This window comes from Electrophorus electricus, chromosome 11 (assembly GCF_041902795.1).
Source record: "Electrophorus electricus isolate QZ-2024a chromosome 11, ASM4190279v1, whole genome shotgun sequence".
Taxonomy (NCBI): Eukaryota; Metazoa; Chordata; class Actinopteri; order Gymnotiformes; family Gymnotidae; genus Electrophorus; species Electrophorus electricus.
Window position 1 is genome coordinate 12889694 of NC_137507.1, and position 13157 is coordinate 12902850.

At 42.6% G+C, this 13157-nt stretch overlaps 1 protein-coding gene across 3 annotated transcripts; it reads right to left on the bottom strand.

Annotated features, from left to right (window-relative positions):
* Positions 1 to 527: 527 nt before the first annotated feature.
* Positions 528 to 13056, bottom strand: msrb3 (methionine sulfoxide reductase B3). Of its 3 annotated transcripts, none has more exons than XM_027002207.3 (7): positions 12905 to 13056; positions 9305 to 9469; positions 6917 to 7025; positions 5825 to 5902; positions 4927 to 4955; positions 1473 to 1570; positions 528 to 1315 (listed from the first exon to the last, which is right to left on the bottom strand). In XM_027002207.3, exons 2-7 carry the CDS (start codon positions 9378 to 9380, stop codon positions 1145 to 1147), a joined length of 561 nt encoding a protein of 186 aa, XP_026858008.1. In that variant the 5' UTR covers positions 9381 to 9469; positions 12905 to 13056; the 3' UTR covers positions 528 to 1144. The 3 variants fall into 3 exon arrangements, with proteins under 3 accessions (XP_026858008.1, XP_026858005.2, XP_026858007.2); XM_027002204.3 differs by lacking the exon at positions 9305 to 9469 and adding an exon at positions 10519 to 10686 and having other exon boundaries at positions 12905 to 13019; XM_027002206.3 differs by lacking the exon at positions 9305 to 9469 and having other exon boundaries at positions 12905 to 13043.
* Positions 13057 to 13157: the final 101 nt, after the last annotated feature.

Here is a 13157-nt window from a genome sequence, read left to right on the forward strand (position 1 = left end):
ATTCCATAAAGCATAGAGATCCAGGATAACCTTTCACCAACAAGCCCGTCTCTACCCATTTCACAATCAGATGCAAATGAGTCTACTTGAGGTACAAACACGCTTTTTAACAATGCTTTAAAAAAGAAGCTTTGAAAAATAATTTAGGGTACACTGAAGGCACATTGTGTCTGAGCAGCATCACAGCTGAAGGCTGATGTTCTTTTCAGCAGGACTAGTCTTGTTCCTGTTTACCGTCCTGTTGCTGCTTCTTCTTAATTTAGCAGGTAAGATTTGTAATCAGGTTTTTAATCAGATTTTTTGTCTCTTTTAATCCAAACATACAACTAGAGTATAGTAACTTTTGAAATAATATATGCTCAGTAGGCACATAACTTTCTCTGATGCAATAAGATGTCGCACTGAAAAACAGGAAACTCATTCAATATAATTTTCCTTATGCACAGAAAGATTAGTCTGTACCACTGGTCCTTGAGCGTATGCGACATCATATTTGTGAGGTGAATTCAAAACGCAGTGTTCCAAACTGTACTCAATAACTGTTTAATAACACTTGTCAAGAGCCCCCCCAAAGATCTGAATATGAGTAAAAAGAGGCACCACAGGCAGGGAGACAAGAAAGCAACCTTAAAAAAGTCAGGCAGCATTTCTGTTCAGACTAATAATCTGTTATCCATTACATTTTATTTGAAAGAATACTCTCCACTTGGTGCTTATTTTACAGCTCACAAGAGCACTTTGCATAGTGTTTTCCTCAAAACCCTAACCTCCAAATAGCACTTCAAAAACAACATGTATCTCTGATAAGGTACACATATATAATTAATTTCCAAACAACAGCATTCCATTATATCTTTTAGAAGAAAATCCCACAGTGCGTAGTCTTACACTATTAAAGCCACTAGTAGAGGGTAAAAGCAACAGTACACAACAGCCTTCCTGATCAGCAGTTGGGGTTTGTTGTGTGCCGTGATGTGTATGGCATGTCAGCCAAGGCCATGAAATGATTCTGCTCATGTACTGCTGAACTGAATGGCCTTCTGGCTGCCAAAGGACCTAACTAGAGTTGGTAGCCCATGAAGGAGTGAATTTGACAGGGTCTACCCTAAGGCTCCGACACCTGACTGGTCTATAGATGTCCCCCTCAAAGATCACTCTTGCTGGAGGATGCTGATTGGCCTGTGGCTCCACCTGGCTCTACCCCTTCAGGACCAGCATTTTTTGACTGGAAGCTGAGAGAAGCAGAGTTTATGCAGTAACGCTTCCCAGTGGGTCGGGGTCCATCATCAAACAGGTGCCCCAGGTGAGCGCCACACTGAAAATACACATAGAAATAAGCTGAAATAAGTTACTTTCAATATATTTTAATCACAGTGAAATTCCTATTAAATGACTCATTCCAGCTGTAAATAATTAATCGTGTCTGTATTTAAAGTTTTTTAAAGGGTTGTTGATGCTATAATTATAAATACCTCACTGCAGCTAGCCTCCATTCTGTGCATGCCATAGGATAAATCATCTGTCAGCGATATTGAGTCCTCTTTAATCAAATCGAAAAATGATGGCCATCCTGTAAACAGAAAGGAGCACTGTTGGGGTATATATAATAAACTTCACTCTTCAGGAAATTCTGTTGCTTGCGTGCGTGTGTGTGTGTGTGTGTGTGTGTGTGTGTGTGTGTGTGTGTGTGAGTGAGAGAGAGAGAAAGAATGTATATTCATCCTTGTTTGCTCTAAACTGGAAGGTCTAACTGGATGGAATCCCCCTGCTACTTTATGGCTTTTCCTGCTCGGTCTCTGCACTCGCTCTCTGTGAAACAAGTTACTTCTTCTCCGGCGCCGCCAAGCCACTGCTACGCGTTTATTTTTGTAGCTCATTCCAGACTAGTCGTTTGGCATGCCCCCCTCCCCTTCCCTTTCATTGCTCAGGGAGATCCCTGCCTGCCTCATAATTAAAGGGCAGAATACAGCAGTGGCCTTCATTAAACATAAAGCACATTTCAGCGTGCTCAGAATGTAAAGCAGTAGGGTACGTTTGCCAGGATGTGGGTTGTTTTTTTTTTTGTCAAGGGCCGTATAAGCCAATCTGCACAGTGCCCCCTATAGCTTGTTACATTTACCTCTTACAATATTAACCACCTAAAAAATCTGACCTGTACTATATGAAAATTATGTGACAATCCACATATAATGTGCTCAAATGCTGCACTTTCACAGAACAGCAATTTCTTTAGCAGTAATGTGCTTGTTTTCAAACGTACAGACCATGCCCATATTTCTGAAATTTTGCTGAATTTTGTGTAAATACACACCTACAGAACCCTTCTACGTAGCATGTTTCTATAGCCAGCAATGGTGCGGCCAAACCAGAGGAAGTTGCGGAGGGGCTGGAGGTGGATTGAATAGGAGGTTAATCTGCAAGGTTGTGGGCTGTCTCTGCGATGTGCGCCTTTCATGTGGAAGATGTCTGCTCGGCAGCAGGGGAGAGGGAGAGAGGAAAGCGCGGCTGCGGCAGCTCCCGGGTGGTCTGTGCTCACTACTCCCTGGATAGCTGCAGCGTCTGGGCGAGAGGAAGCTACACGGTGCTGGCTCTCGCTGCTCTGGCAGGCGCTCCAACTCCAGTACACCCCCCTTCTCCCCTCCTCCCGTGCAATCCTCAACATTAATCCACGCGGTAATAACGGCTAATGACCTTGCTCCAGGGATGGTATAGCCACCCCTCCATATCTGGGTGGTATGATGAAGTATGACTTAAGACCGCTGTAGATTCTCAAGTCACGCAGAACAGTCTGAAACAACCCTGTTCTGAATTAGTCATTCACAAGTGCCGGTGATTCAATGGGTATGAAGTCAAATGTTGGCATGCAGTGCGTATTTGTAAATGAAAAATGTTTGACTCTAAAAGGCTCCCCCTTCTCTCTCTCATAATTTCAGAGCTAACTTGATTCAAAACAGTGAAATCTAAAAGTTATTTATAAAACATAACTAGTGGTGGGAGTTGTGCTGAAAATAACCACCCCCAACGTTTCCACGTCCTTTGCTTTATCCTGTCGTTCACCCCAAGTTCAATAACCAACAGCATGTTCTGTCTTAATTGCTAAGCGGTACCATACACTGGTAATTCTAGAGGCTTTTTCCTTTCAGCCAGCTCTAGACATGAGGCCCTGACGGTTGAGACCATATGCGGAACATCACCGGGGGCTTAGGCTGGGCTCAGGGAGCACAGGCACTCGCCACAGCTGTGGCCTAATCTGATCAGCAGAGGACAGGAGCATGCTGCTGTCCTACAGACCCATCGCCAGGCCCATCTTCGGGCCCAGGTAGTGCTATTGATGTGATGGGCACAGATCTGAGCTCACGGGAGGTGGCCCACTGCCGAGATGCTATCTGTGGGTGAAAAGCAGAAGTCAGTGCTTCACCTCCCTCCCTGCTGGGCTGCTTCCCTTTCAGAGGCCCAACACACTCCAGCCTCCCACACCATTACCCCTCCACCCCATTTCAACCCCTTCCCTCCTCCGCTGGCTAGGGAGGGAGAGCTTGGCCACAACTACAAAGCCACGGAATTCCACTCAGACACAGGAAGCTCTCGGGGGAATATAGGAATCCTGTGAGTCAGAGCAGGAGAATCCCGGCGGATCGTTCCAGCACTGATCTAATGGAGCTTTATCGGCGGGGCGAGCTGCCCACTGAATGAAGCAGTGTGGCAGAACTCTAACAAAACAGGAAATTGAGTCTATATGAGGGCAGGCTGCAGCGCGGGCTGCATGCAATGCAGGAGGTTTGGCTCTCTTCTTCGCTGTGAAGACAGAAAGGACCGGGCGAGGAAAAATCCTATTTTTCAGTGGGGGCCCACATGGTTCCTATTACAGGTTGTTTTCTGTGGAGAATTCATGCATGCATATAGGTCGAACAGAGAGAATGGATGATAATAATGTGCATAATACCACAAGAGTAAATGTTTTTCAGTACTGAGCTGTGAAGCATTAACAAACTGTCTTCATAGTACAGGACCGTGTAAGTTGACATTCATGTGGTTTAAAGTGAGGGTCTTCCTGATAGGAAACACAAAGCCCAATATCAATGAGTCAACCAACTGATTAGAATAATAAGACATTTTTATTTGACCCATGTCCCTGGCCTTTAACACATTGCCAAAGCTTCACCAATCTTAAAACTGCAGCTCTCAATTTGAAAATGTACTGCAAGCTTCCCAGGGGAGGAAAAATGCATAAATAAACTAGACATATTCATTTTCATCCAAGGAGATATGAGCTTCCTCAGAGCTCTTCCCTAATTACAAACGAAGCTGGAATCGCAGTGTTTCATGAGGACAAATTGAGAGTTAGGAAATTCCAAAAGATTACAAATGACTAATGTAATGTTTCCAGCCAACGCTTTAATCTCTAAAGAGCAGATAGTGTTAATTAAAATAACTGTCTGGATGTTTTGTATGCTTCTTAAGGCAATTTTCTATTTCATGTAGGTGGTGTAACTCAGGTTACTAAGCATGAGAGGCATTGTAGGGCACATTTAGTGCCTATTAGATAGCTAACTAAGTACACATTCATACTTGCAATAAACCATAAAGAGGGTGAAGAAATTAGTCTCTCCCTTTATGGTAGAGAGAGAGAGAGAGAGAGAGAGAGCGAGAGAGAGAAAGAGAGGACGCAAAGAGTGCAGGATTTGTGCGTAGAAAGTGTAACATTTGCATGACAAATCAAAGTGTGCAAAAGCATGAGTAATACTGTGTATTAGTCCTAAAACCTAAAGTGTACTTGCACTTGTACACTGAACTTTCAGTAGCTTTGGACTCTAATGCTCTGCTGGTAATGCTTTCAGCATTATTTTATACATAACCTGAAATCTTTTTATCCAGAATTTTAAGATAATAAAAATGTGCTAGCCAGAGAACATTGCAGAAACATACCTGAGCCAGAGTCAAATTTCTTATCTGACCTGCAAAAAATTCAAGATGTTATTGAAGTTTAAAAATTTAGTACAGAGCTTACTGACAACAGGTTTGAAGCATGTTTAAAGGATCATGTGTGATGGCGGATCATTTCTCTCATATCAGGTCACAGTCAAACACCATGCCCAGTCTTCCATTACAAAGCCAACTGTTTCCCAGTGTTTCATTTTCTCATTTCTCTCATCACCACAAAAAACACAACAACAAAAAAAAAACCTGAACATGGGTAATATCTAGTGAGCAATAAGCAGGCAATTTGTGCTCTCAGGGAGCATAGTCCGGAGAACGGGAGGGAGGTTTCAGGGCTTTGCTTTCTTCCTTTGAGAACATTGCTCCTAAGATATGAGCTAATGCCAGCCATAAATTTAGCTGCCTTTGAAGCTCTGCAGTGAGCTGTGGGAAAAAGGTGACCTAGTAATGGCTCCCGGGCCTACTTCGGACACCCTGTCAGGTAAAGTTAACCTCGGGCTGCTCGCAGTCCACTCAGCCTGCAGAAACCACCAATTACATGGCACAGACAGACAGGCTGACAGACAAGCTGACAGACAGGAAGACAGGCAGGCAGAGACTACCAGAAAAGCACAAGATGAGCTATTGCACTTCCAAAGCCCACGGTTACACACAGAACAACCCACAATGCTCTGTACCTAATGGAAATGCCTAATGAGATCATTTTGCAAGCACCAGAGCTGTGGAGGGCTCTGTAAACTTTTCTCTACTCTTAAAATAATGACATCATACTAGAGTGCTGATGTGCCAGATGGAGTAAGTGGTGGTGTAAATGTAAGGTAGTAAAAGTATTTTATAAGAATGATCAATTATCATCACAAATATGGAACAAATCCCAAAGACTTACGTGAAAAGAGGGGCCCCACAGACTACACACGAATACGTGCCCTCTTCTTTGTTGTCTGTATACTCTCCTCTGAATGCACTAGAAATATAAAGAGGCAGGATTAAAATCTTTACCCGTGGTCATACAGGCCACTCAACATGTGGAACATCTGAAGTTGTTTTATTGAAACAATGTTCATTAATTCCATCTTCATTAACATAAAAAGGCTTTCTTCATCTGCCACTCAACCATGCACTTTCCATGATCAACATACAGCCTTTTGTTGTTCATGTCAACACAACCACAACTGGTTAGCACTGCCATGCAGATGGGGCTGGTTCATCAGCAGTTTAATTCTGACCACTATGCAAAAGAGACCCATGTGCTTGAACATGGCTGTTCCAGGTCTGACCGCAGGCAAGCAGAGGGGGGCAGGCGGTAGGGTTGGCGTATCTAAAAGGAGTGCAGTCTGGTCGGGAACAGGCCACCCTGTGACCACAAGCCGCCGCTGGTGAGCGAGCCGCAGGCCTCAGAAAGCGGAGTGGCCTCCCCCAATGCAGGCTCTGGGCCTGGGGCATTTTTCGCATTCCTCCTGCCAATGAGCCGATAAATACTTTTGCCACGTGTTCTGTGCCGTTGCTGGGGGTGGGGGTTCTGGCTTCTGTGTGAACGTGCCCTGACGCCTGCTGCTGTCAGACCACGTCTTCGTCCCCGTAGGCCAGCCAAGCCAAACAGACAGCAACAAGCCTACAACAGTCTAGAGCCGACCATCCATATGACACTACAGGATGTTCATGTGACACATCGTTGATTCATTTTACATCTATAAATCAGTGAGGCACATGTTTTGAATATTTTTTTTGCTGTCTGAGAAAGATCATCCTGAGCGTTCAAATAAAAAGCAAAAAACAAACCATAAAAAAAGTTTAAATACAGGCTTCTGTTTTTACTCCCTTATTGGGGTGGTGGTGGTTATAGCACTATATGACCAAAGGACACTGTATATTTTATCGGCACTGACATTAAAGCCCATCACTAGATGCTGTTAGTAGTGCTAAAAGATGAAAGAGCAGCAGGTAAGAAGCCTGTATCTCACGGTGTGGACACGCTCACCTCTCCGTGCCCTTCTCCTGTGTGACATGGTACTGTATGGGCGTAAGGCGCTTCCTCAGCTCCTCCTGAGAGAAACATCTGGGCCACGTCTTCTTGGTGCGGCATGTCCCTGGAGCAGTGAAGCATGGGTGGGACAGGTCAGTGCCCCTCACACAGTTACCAGCACAACTCTACAAGAGGCTGCACAAAAACTGGCACTGCAAGAAGAATGCGCGAAACAAACAAACAAACCAAGCCTTCATAAAGCCGCCTGAATGACAACCTGCGGCAGTCCAAGCGGGAGTCAGGGCTTACGGTGCTGGGCTTGTGGGGCACATTTATGCACACTCTCACACAAGCGTACACAAGCATGCACTCGAACACACCTGAGGATGTCAAAGTGCATTTATCAGGCATGCATGCTCTGCTTTAGAAACCTGGCTCCATTCTTAGTCATTTTCATTATGGACTTATGGACAGACATCCAAGAATAAACTGTTTACATGTTGACTCTTACCTGGAAGAGTCAAACAATAGTAGTGACATCACAGTAAGGTATAAGACAATAGGTCAGAGCTACATGTGCTACAGCCAAAGGATTTCACTGCACGCTGCACATTATTTACACTGAAATTAAGACTTCATGTAAATATTCATGTTAACATAGAGAAGGGAATTTGTACAGGCATTCGTGAAGAGCACACCAAGTATCTAGCATTGCAACAATGCTGACCCCTAGAGGTCAAACTGAGGCACCAGATATTTAAGAATGACATGAAGGTGCAGACTGATGCATGTAATTCCAATCTGGAGACAACTGTCTGAAAAAAGAAAAATAATGAAACTGCTGCAAACCCTTGTCCATTCAAAAATAAAAATCCTATATTTCATTTGCCATATATGCCTGAGTTATACCAAGTTTTTAAAAATGACAAGATCTGAAACATTGACCTTGACTTCCAAAAGCCTTGAGATGTTTTGTAGGAGTCTTTCACATTGTGTGAGACTCTGAGATACCTGGTGCTTTTTCCATCCATTTTTCTGGTGTTCAACTAAAAACAGTAGTCACTAGATAAGCAAACTTCAACATGTACATGTGGGCCCATGGTGCCTCCACACTGCTGGGTTACTTTCAGCTCTTCTGCTTTGGTGAAGACTTCACTTGGGGAGCCTGGGTCTCCTGTCACTTGGGCCATGCAGAGAATTCCTCCCCGCAAGATTGAAACCATGTGACCAGAGGAAAGAACAGGATTTTTACAAGGTCCCATTGGTGAATGGGCTCCATTGATAGGCTTCTCTCTGTCCAGTGAGTACATAGTTACTTCTGACACAAATTTGAGAAGGAGCGTTCAGAAAGAAAAGAGGGGCATCCAGTCTTTACAAGACCCCCTGATATTCTGCTATGAGAGAGAGGACTTCTGGATCCTATTAGGGAGAGAGAGCAGAGGGGTGGGAGGTAGGGGGTTATAGCTTTATTTATCAAAGTCTAGAGCATTTTCCTAGTTAAAAGAAAGATTCAGTCTTGATTGTTGGTTCTCATTTAAAATTGTTCAATGCCACTATGGAGTTAAAATAATACATTTTACAGACAGTGTTTTTTTTCACTACTACAAGTCACAGTAAGGGAGCCAAAGAAATGAAGGGTTAGAGGTGCTACTGTTGCATTTACACGCATTACAATTACCAGTGAGAGGATCTATATTTCCACATTATTAAGACTAAGATGCTATGAAGAAAGGCACAAAGGTTTGTGCTGTGACTATCCTACACATATACACAACGTATTTATGTAAAAAATGACTGGTGAAATAACAAACAACATTTGAAGCTTGGCTGTGCAAGCAAGCTTAAAAGAAGTTAAAATGTTAGGTGTTAATCCATGAGCAACTGAACAATCTAGGCTGAGAAAGAGGACAAAGGAAAAAAAGTGACGTTTCATAGCAAGGGGTTGTCAAGTGCAGAAAAAAAACAACCTTTTAAGTACAATAATCTTTTGGCCTTCACTATCTAGTTTATATTTCTCCAAGCTGCTATATTTCATAAATTACAGTGACCATGTTTGGTGTGTATAGAATAGATATTTGAATGTATGTGAATAGATCTCCTTATACTTTGCTCTTTTGAGGAACAGATCTATATGTATAGCAGCACTGCAACTCCCAGCCTGTGCAAGTTATGTTGCCAGACCTGCACTGAACTGTCCACAAGGTGGAGTTTTCCTGCAAGTGACTAAATCACATCGCTAAACCCCTTGCCAAACACGCACTCGTGCGCACACAGAAGAAAGCGTGTTAGAGCTCACGGAAGCAGAACACGCTACACACACTGCGTGTCCACGTGCGCACGCGCGCACGCACGCACGCACGCACGCACGCACGCACGCACGCACGCACAGAGCACCCAGTGGACCTGAGGGAAGCCCGCAGGCCTTGAGTTTAACAGGTTGATTTTTGGTGACCAGATGCAGCAGATTGAAGCCGGACATGGCTGCCACTGGCCCTGACGCTGTCCCTGCTGCGGCGGCTGCTGCTGATGGGAGGACAGTAAGCGGCAGAGGGCCGTCCGCCGCTCACGCTAGAGAAACAAAACACAGGCAGGGCACAGGAAGGACAGAAAAAAAACACATCTGTCAACAACATGTGTCAGTGGCACGGACAGTTACATACAGTAGGGTGGCCAAGCCCCAGATGACCAAAGTCTGTCATGCCAAGGAAAGACACTTGAAATGATGAGGCAAAGCAAGAAGGGATGGAGGGTAGATGTCATGATGTTAAATGCAGTTTCTAAATAGAAACCTTGCAGGCTGAGGGATTTAATTTAATGATAGAAAAGTTACATTTCAAGCAGAGGATACAGACATTGAGGGAAAGGTCTGGTGGTTAACAATAAGTCAGTTTTTGTTTTTTCTTAATCATGATTATTGTGCATGACTATCAAGACCTAGGTGTAGGTGTTTCCACCACACACCCACCCCCATAAAAAAACAGGTAATTTTCCTCACTTAAAGTGAGAACAAGAAAAATACACTTTATAAAATAAACACAATGAACACATCTTCATACCAGTGAGAGCTTTTGATGCTGCCTTTGGGTTTGTGTAGAATAATTCTAACACAAGGGAAGTAGTAAAGAAATATTAGCACAATCGGGAAGAAGGGAGCATGCTTAAAGCAAACAGACTAGCAATGCAAACGTCCCTGCCATCCTCAAAACATTAGTGGCCAGCTTTGGCTATAGCACATGATAAACCCTCAGTGTGCTCAGGATAACAGACTCATCAACTGGCTCGTATTATTGGGAGTGACCAAACTTATAAGAACTGGTCATATAAGGGTAAGATGTATGCTATTTTAGGATCTCACATTCTGTATCTGAGCGGAGTACATTTGTGCATATTTTTTGTGCTATTTGGAACTAGCACACGTTCATTTCGCTTTGGAGTATGACTAGCTTTTTCTGTGTTTGTAAAGTAAGGCAGAAAAAAATGGTTACACCATTTCCCTAATGTGGTGTCTCATTATCAGAACGTCTGATTTTGTCTTAAATAAGCCCAACACAATGCAAGTAAAAAAATATTGCTGCTACTTTCGCTTTGTCACTGTGGTCACATTTAGATTACAGTACCTAGTGAAGCTGGTGAAGTGACATTTAGCAGTTGTCCAACACGCATAGTGGACCTTCTGTACTGGCGCACCACCAAGGACACAAAGGGGGTTGCAGGGACTAGACACTGAAGAAGACGGAAGGCCATCCTGGCCTATAGCAAACTTGAGCAGAGATAGTAGGGTGGAGCTATGAGGAAGAGAGTTGGAATGAATGGGCCAGGGTCACTCAGAATAGAGCTGGCTATTGAATCAAAGACGTTTAATTGTTTTTGGATGAGAATTTGTTATGGCAATCTTAATATTGAGTATATGACCTTTTTAAACAGGGGTCAGGATTGAACTACAGCTGATTGTACAAAAGACTGCAACTGAGTTAAATGAGGAACATGAGGGCCCAACACGCTGAAAGTTTATGTGAAAGGAGCTCCATCTAGTGGTCTTACACATGATACTGGGACTGAGATGAACGATTTTCATCTACTGTTTACATCTGTTAAGGAGGTACATGACATTTGCATTGCAGATAATATTAGTCAAATTAACCTTCTGCCTGATTTTCCACCGAGTACCTCAAAATCTTATTATAGCATGAACTGATAATGTCTCAAAGGATCACAAAACGGTCATTAAGCTTTAACAAATATTTAGTAGCATCTACATACTAATAAAATAAAATAACACTGGCTATAATTTTACAGATGATTGAGCGAGTAAAGTACATCATTTAGTTAAGTTTGAACAGCTGGGATAAATGAAATAAAATAATAGCCAGTTGATCCAACTTGAAATATTCTAGCAAATGATTGGTGTAAGCAAGGCCATATTTTAAAAATACGCAAGCACCAGCCATTAGGATAGATATAAATAGCAAGGATATGTAGCTCTTGAGCTCCTGACCGTATTGCTCAATTGTTTCAAGGTCTATACCACTGGCATTCAACTGTAACCCCTTTTAATTTAGCACCGGTCACTATTCCTTTGAAATCACTAACCCTGATCTGATCAATTTAAAGAAATATAATTTATCCTACTAACAGAACTTCAAACAAACATCAATTCAACGGACAGCCTATGTATTCATTTATTGTGTTTAATTTTTTCAGTGATTAATGACCATCTGCAGCCGGTGAGATTATGCCATTATTAGGCTGACTTTTAAAAATGTAGCCATTTTACAAGGTTTTTAATGACCCAGCTCAGTCTGTCTCTAGTTACCTAGGTTCTGCTAAATCAGTGAGGCTTTAGAATTTACTAACTATACATTTTCTTTACAGATTCTGGGTCACTGTGCTTTAAAAGATTTGGAAAATGGTTCAATGTCATTCAAAATGAAGCTTCATTTCAAGCAGAATATCAAAAACGTCCTTAAGGAAATGTCTGAGGTATTTCTTTTAACTTTGTCCTACTCATCACATGTTTATATGACCTTATATGGCTGTGATGCCTCACTGTTACGTAAACACAAAGCAAACGTTTTTATTGAGACAAGTGGATTTGACATGCAGGTTTCTTGGTATGAGCTTATTCTGCTTGTAATTTTGATGTTAAAGGGGGTAGGTTAGGTTAATTGCACAACACGGATGGATTCTGGTACAAGCCTTCGTAAACTACATTTATTATTAATACAACAGTTAAGCCCTCCGTTTTGGTATATGACTGTTTTGCATTAAATAGTGATGACATTACAGGTAATTAATTAGGTAATTCATTACTTAATGAATTAAGAAAGGACATGTATTCCATATCATAAAGTCAGGTTGATGCGTCATGCTACTCATTGGACTGTGGATCTTCGCTATCTAGGTAGTGTTAAGTAGCTAAACTAATGCTTAAACAGCTAGGTAGATAGCCGACAATGGCTCCAAGCCTTTCCTTAAATTACTGTAAAGGGTTGCTTCGTCATGCTAATGCATACCTTTAGCCAATTACTATAACCAACCAAGCAGCTCAGTCATTGCGCCCTCATTTAGCCAGTTCGCTAACATAGCTAGCTAGTTAGCACTCTTGATATGTAGTCTGATATTGGAGTTTGAAATACGCTAATGTTAGCTTCCCGTGTCTGCCGCGCGAGCTGCTGGTTGTCAGTAACGGGTGCCAACGGGTTAGCTAGGTTAGCTAACTAGAGCCATATTTCAGTGAGGTAAAGGTTGACTGTAGTAACATAAAGTGTCATAATGTCAACTACAACGAACAAAACAGTATAAGCTAGGTTAGCTAACTCTAGCTAACAAAGTTGCTATCTTAAAGCACAGTGGACCAACAAGCAAAAGAAAAAAACGGTGTAACGTTAAATATACAATCAAGTTTAAATTAGAAAATATACTTCCCACAAATAAATACATACAAGTAACGTTACGTATGACTAGGAAGGTTTGTACAATCACAATAAATTGAGATTAACATACCAGTACAAAGAAACACAGTCAAAGCCACGCAGAAAGTCAAAACTGCACTTTGCCAAATCCGTAAGAGGCGCATTTGTTGACGGTCTCTAAGTGGCTTGTCCGCTGTACATCTTGGGCGCATTTGTTGACAGTCCCTTAGCGGCTGGTCCGCTGAACATCTTAGGTAATGACAAGTGCATCATGGGAAATTCCTTCTTCGGACGCACAATTTCCTAATATGAACAGCAAAGGCTGCTGGCACACGTAGAACTAA

Coding starts and splice junctions, on each gene's coding strand:
- msrb3 (XM_027002204.3), bottom strand. CDS start 10,645: ATGGCCTTCCGTCTTCTTCAGTGTCTAGTCCCTGCAACCCCCTTTGTG. Junction 7,026..10,518: donor CACTTCACCAGCTTCACTAG/GTACTGTAATCT, acceptor TCACTGCTCCAG/GGACATGCCGCACCAAGAAG. Junction 1,316..1,472: donor TGGAGGCTAGCTGCAGTGAG/GTATTTATAATT, acceptor GTGTATTTTCAG/TGTGGCGCTCACCTGGGGCA.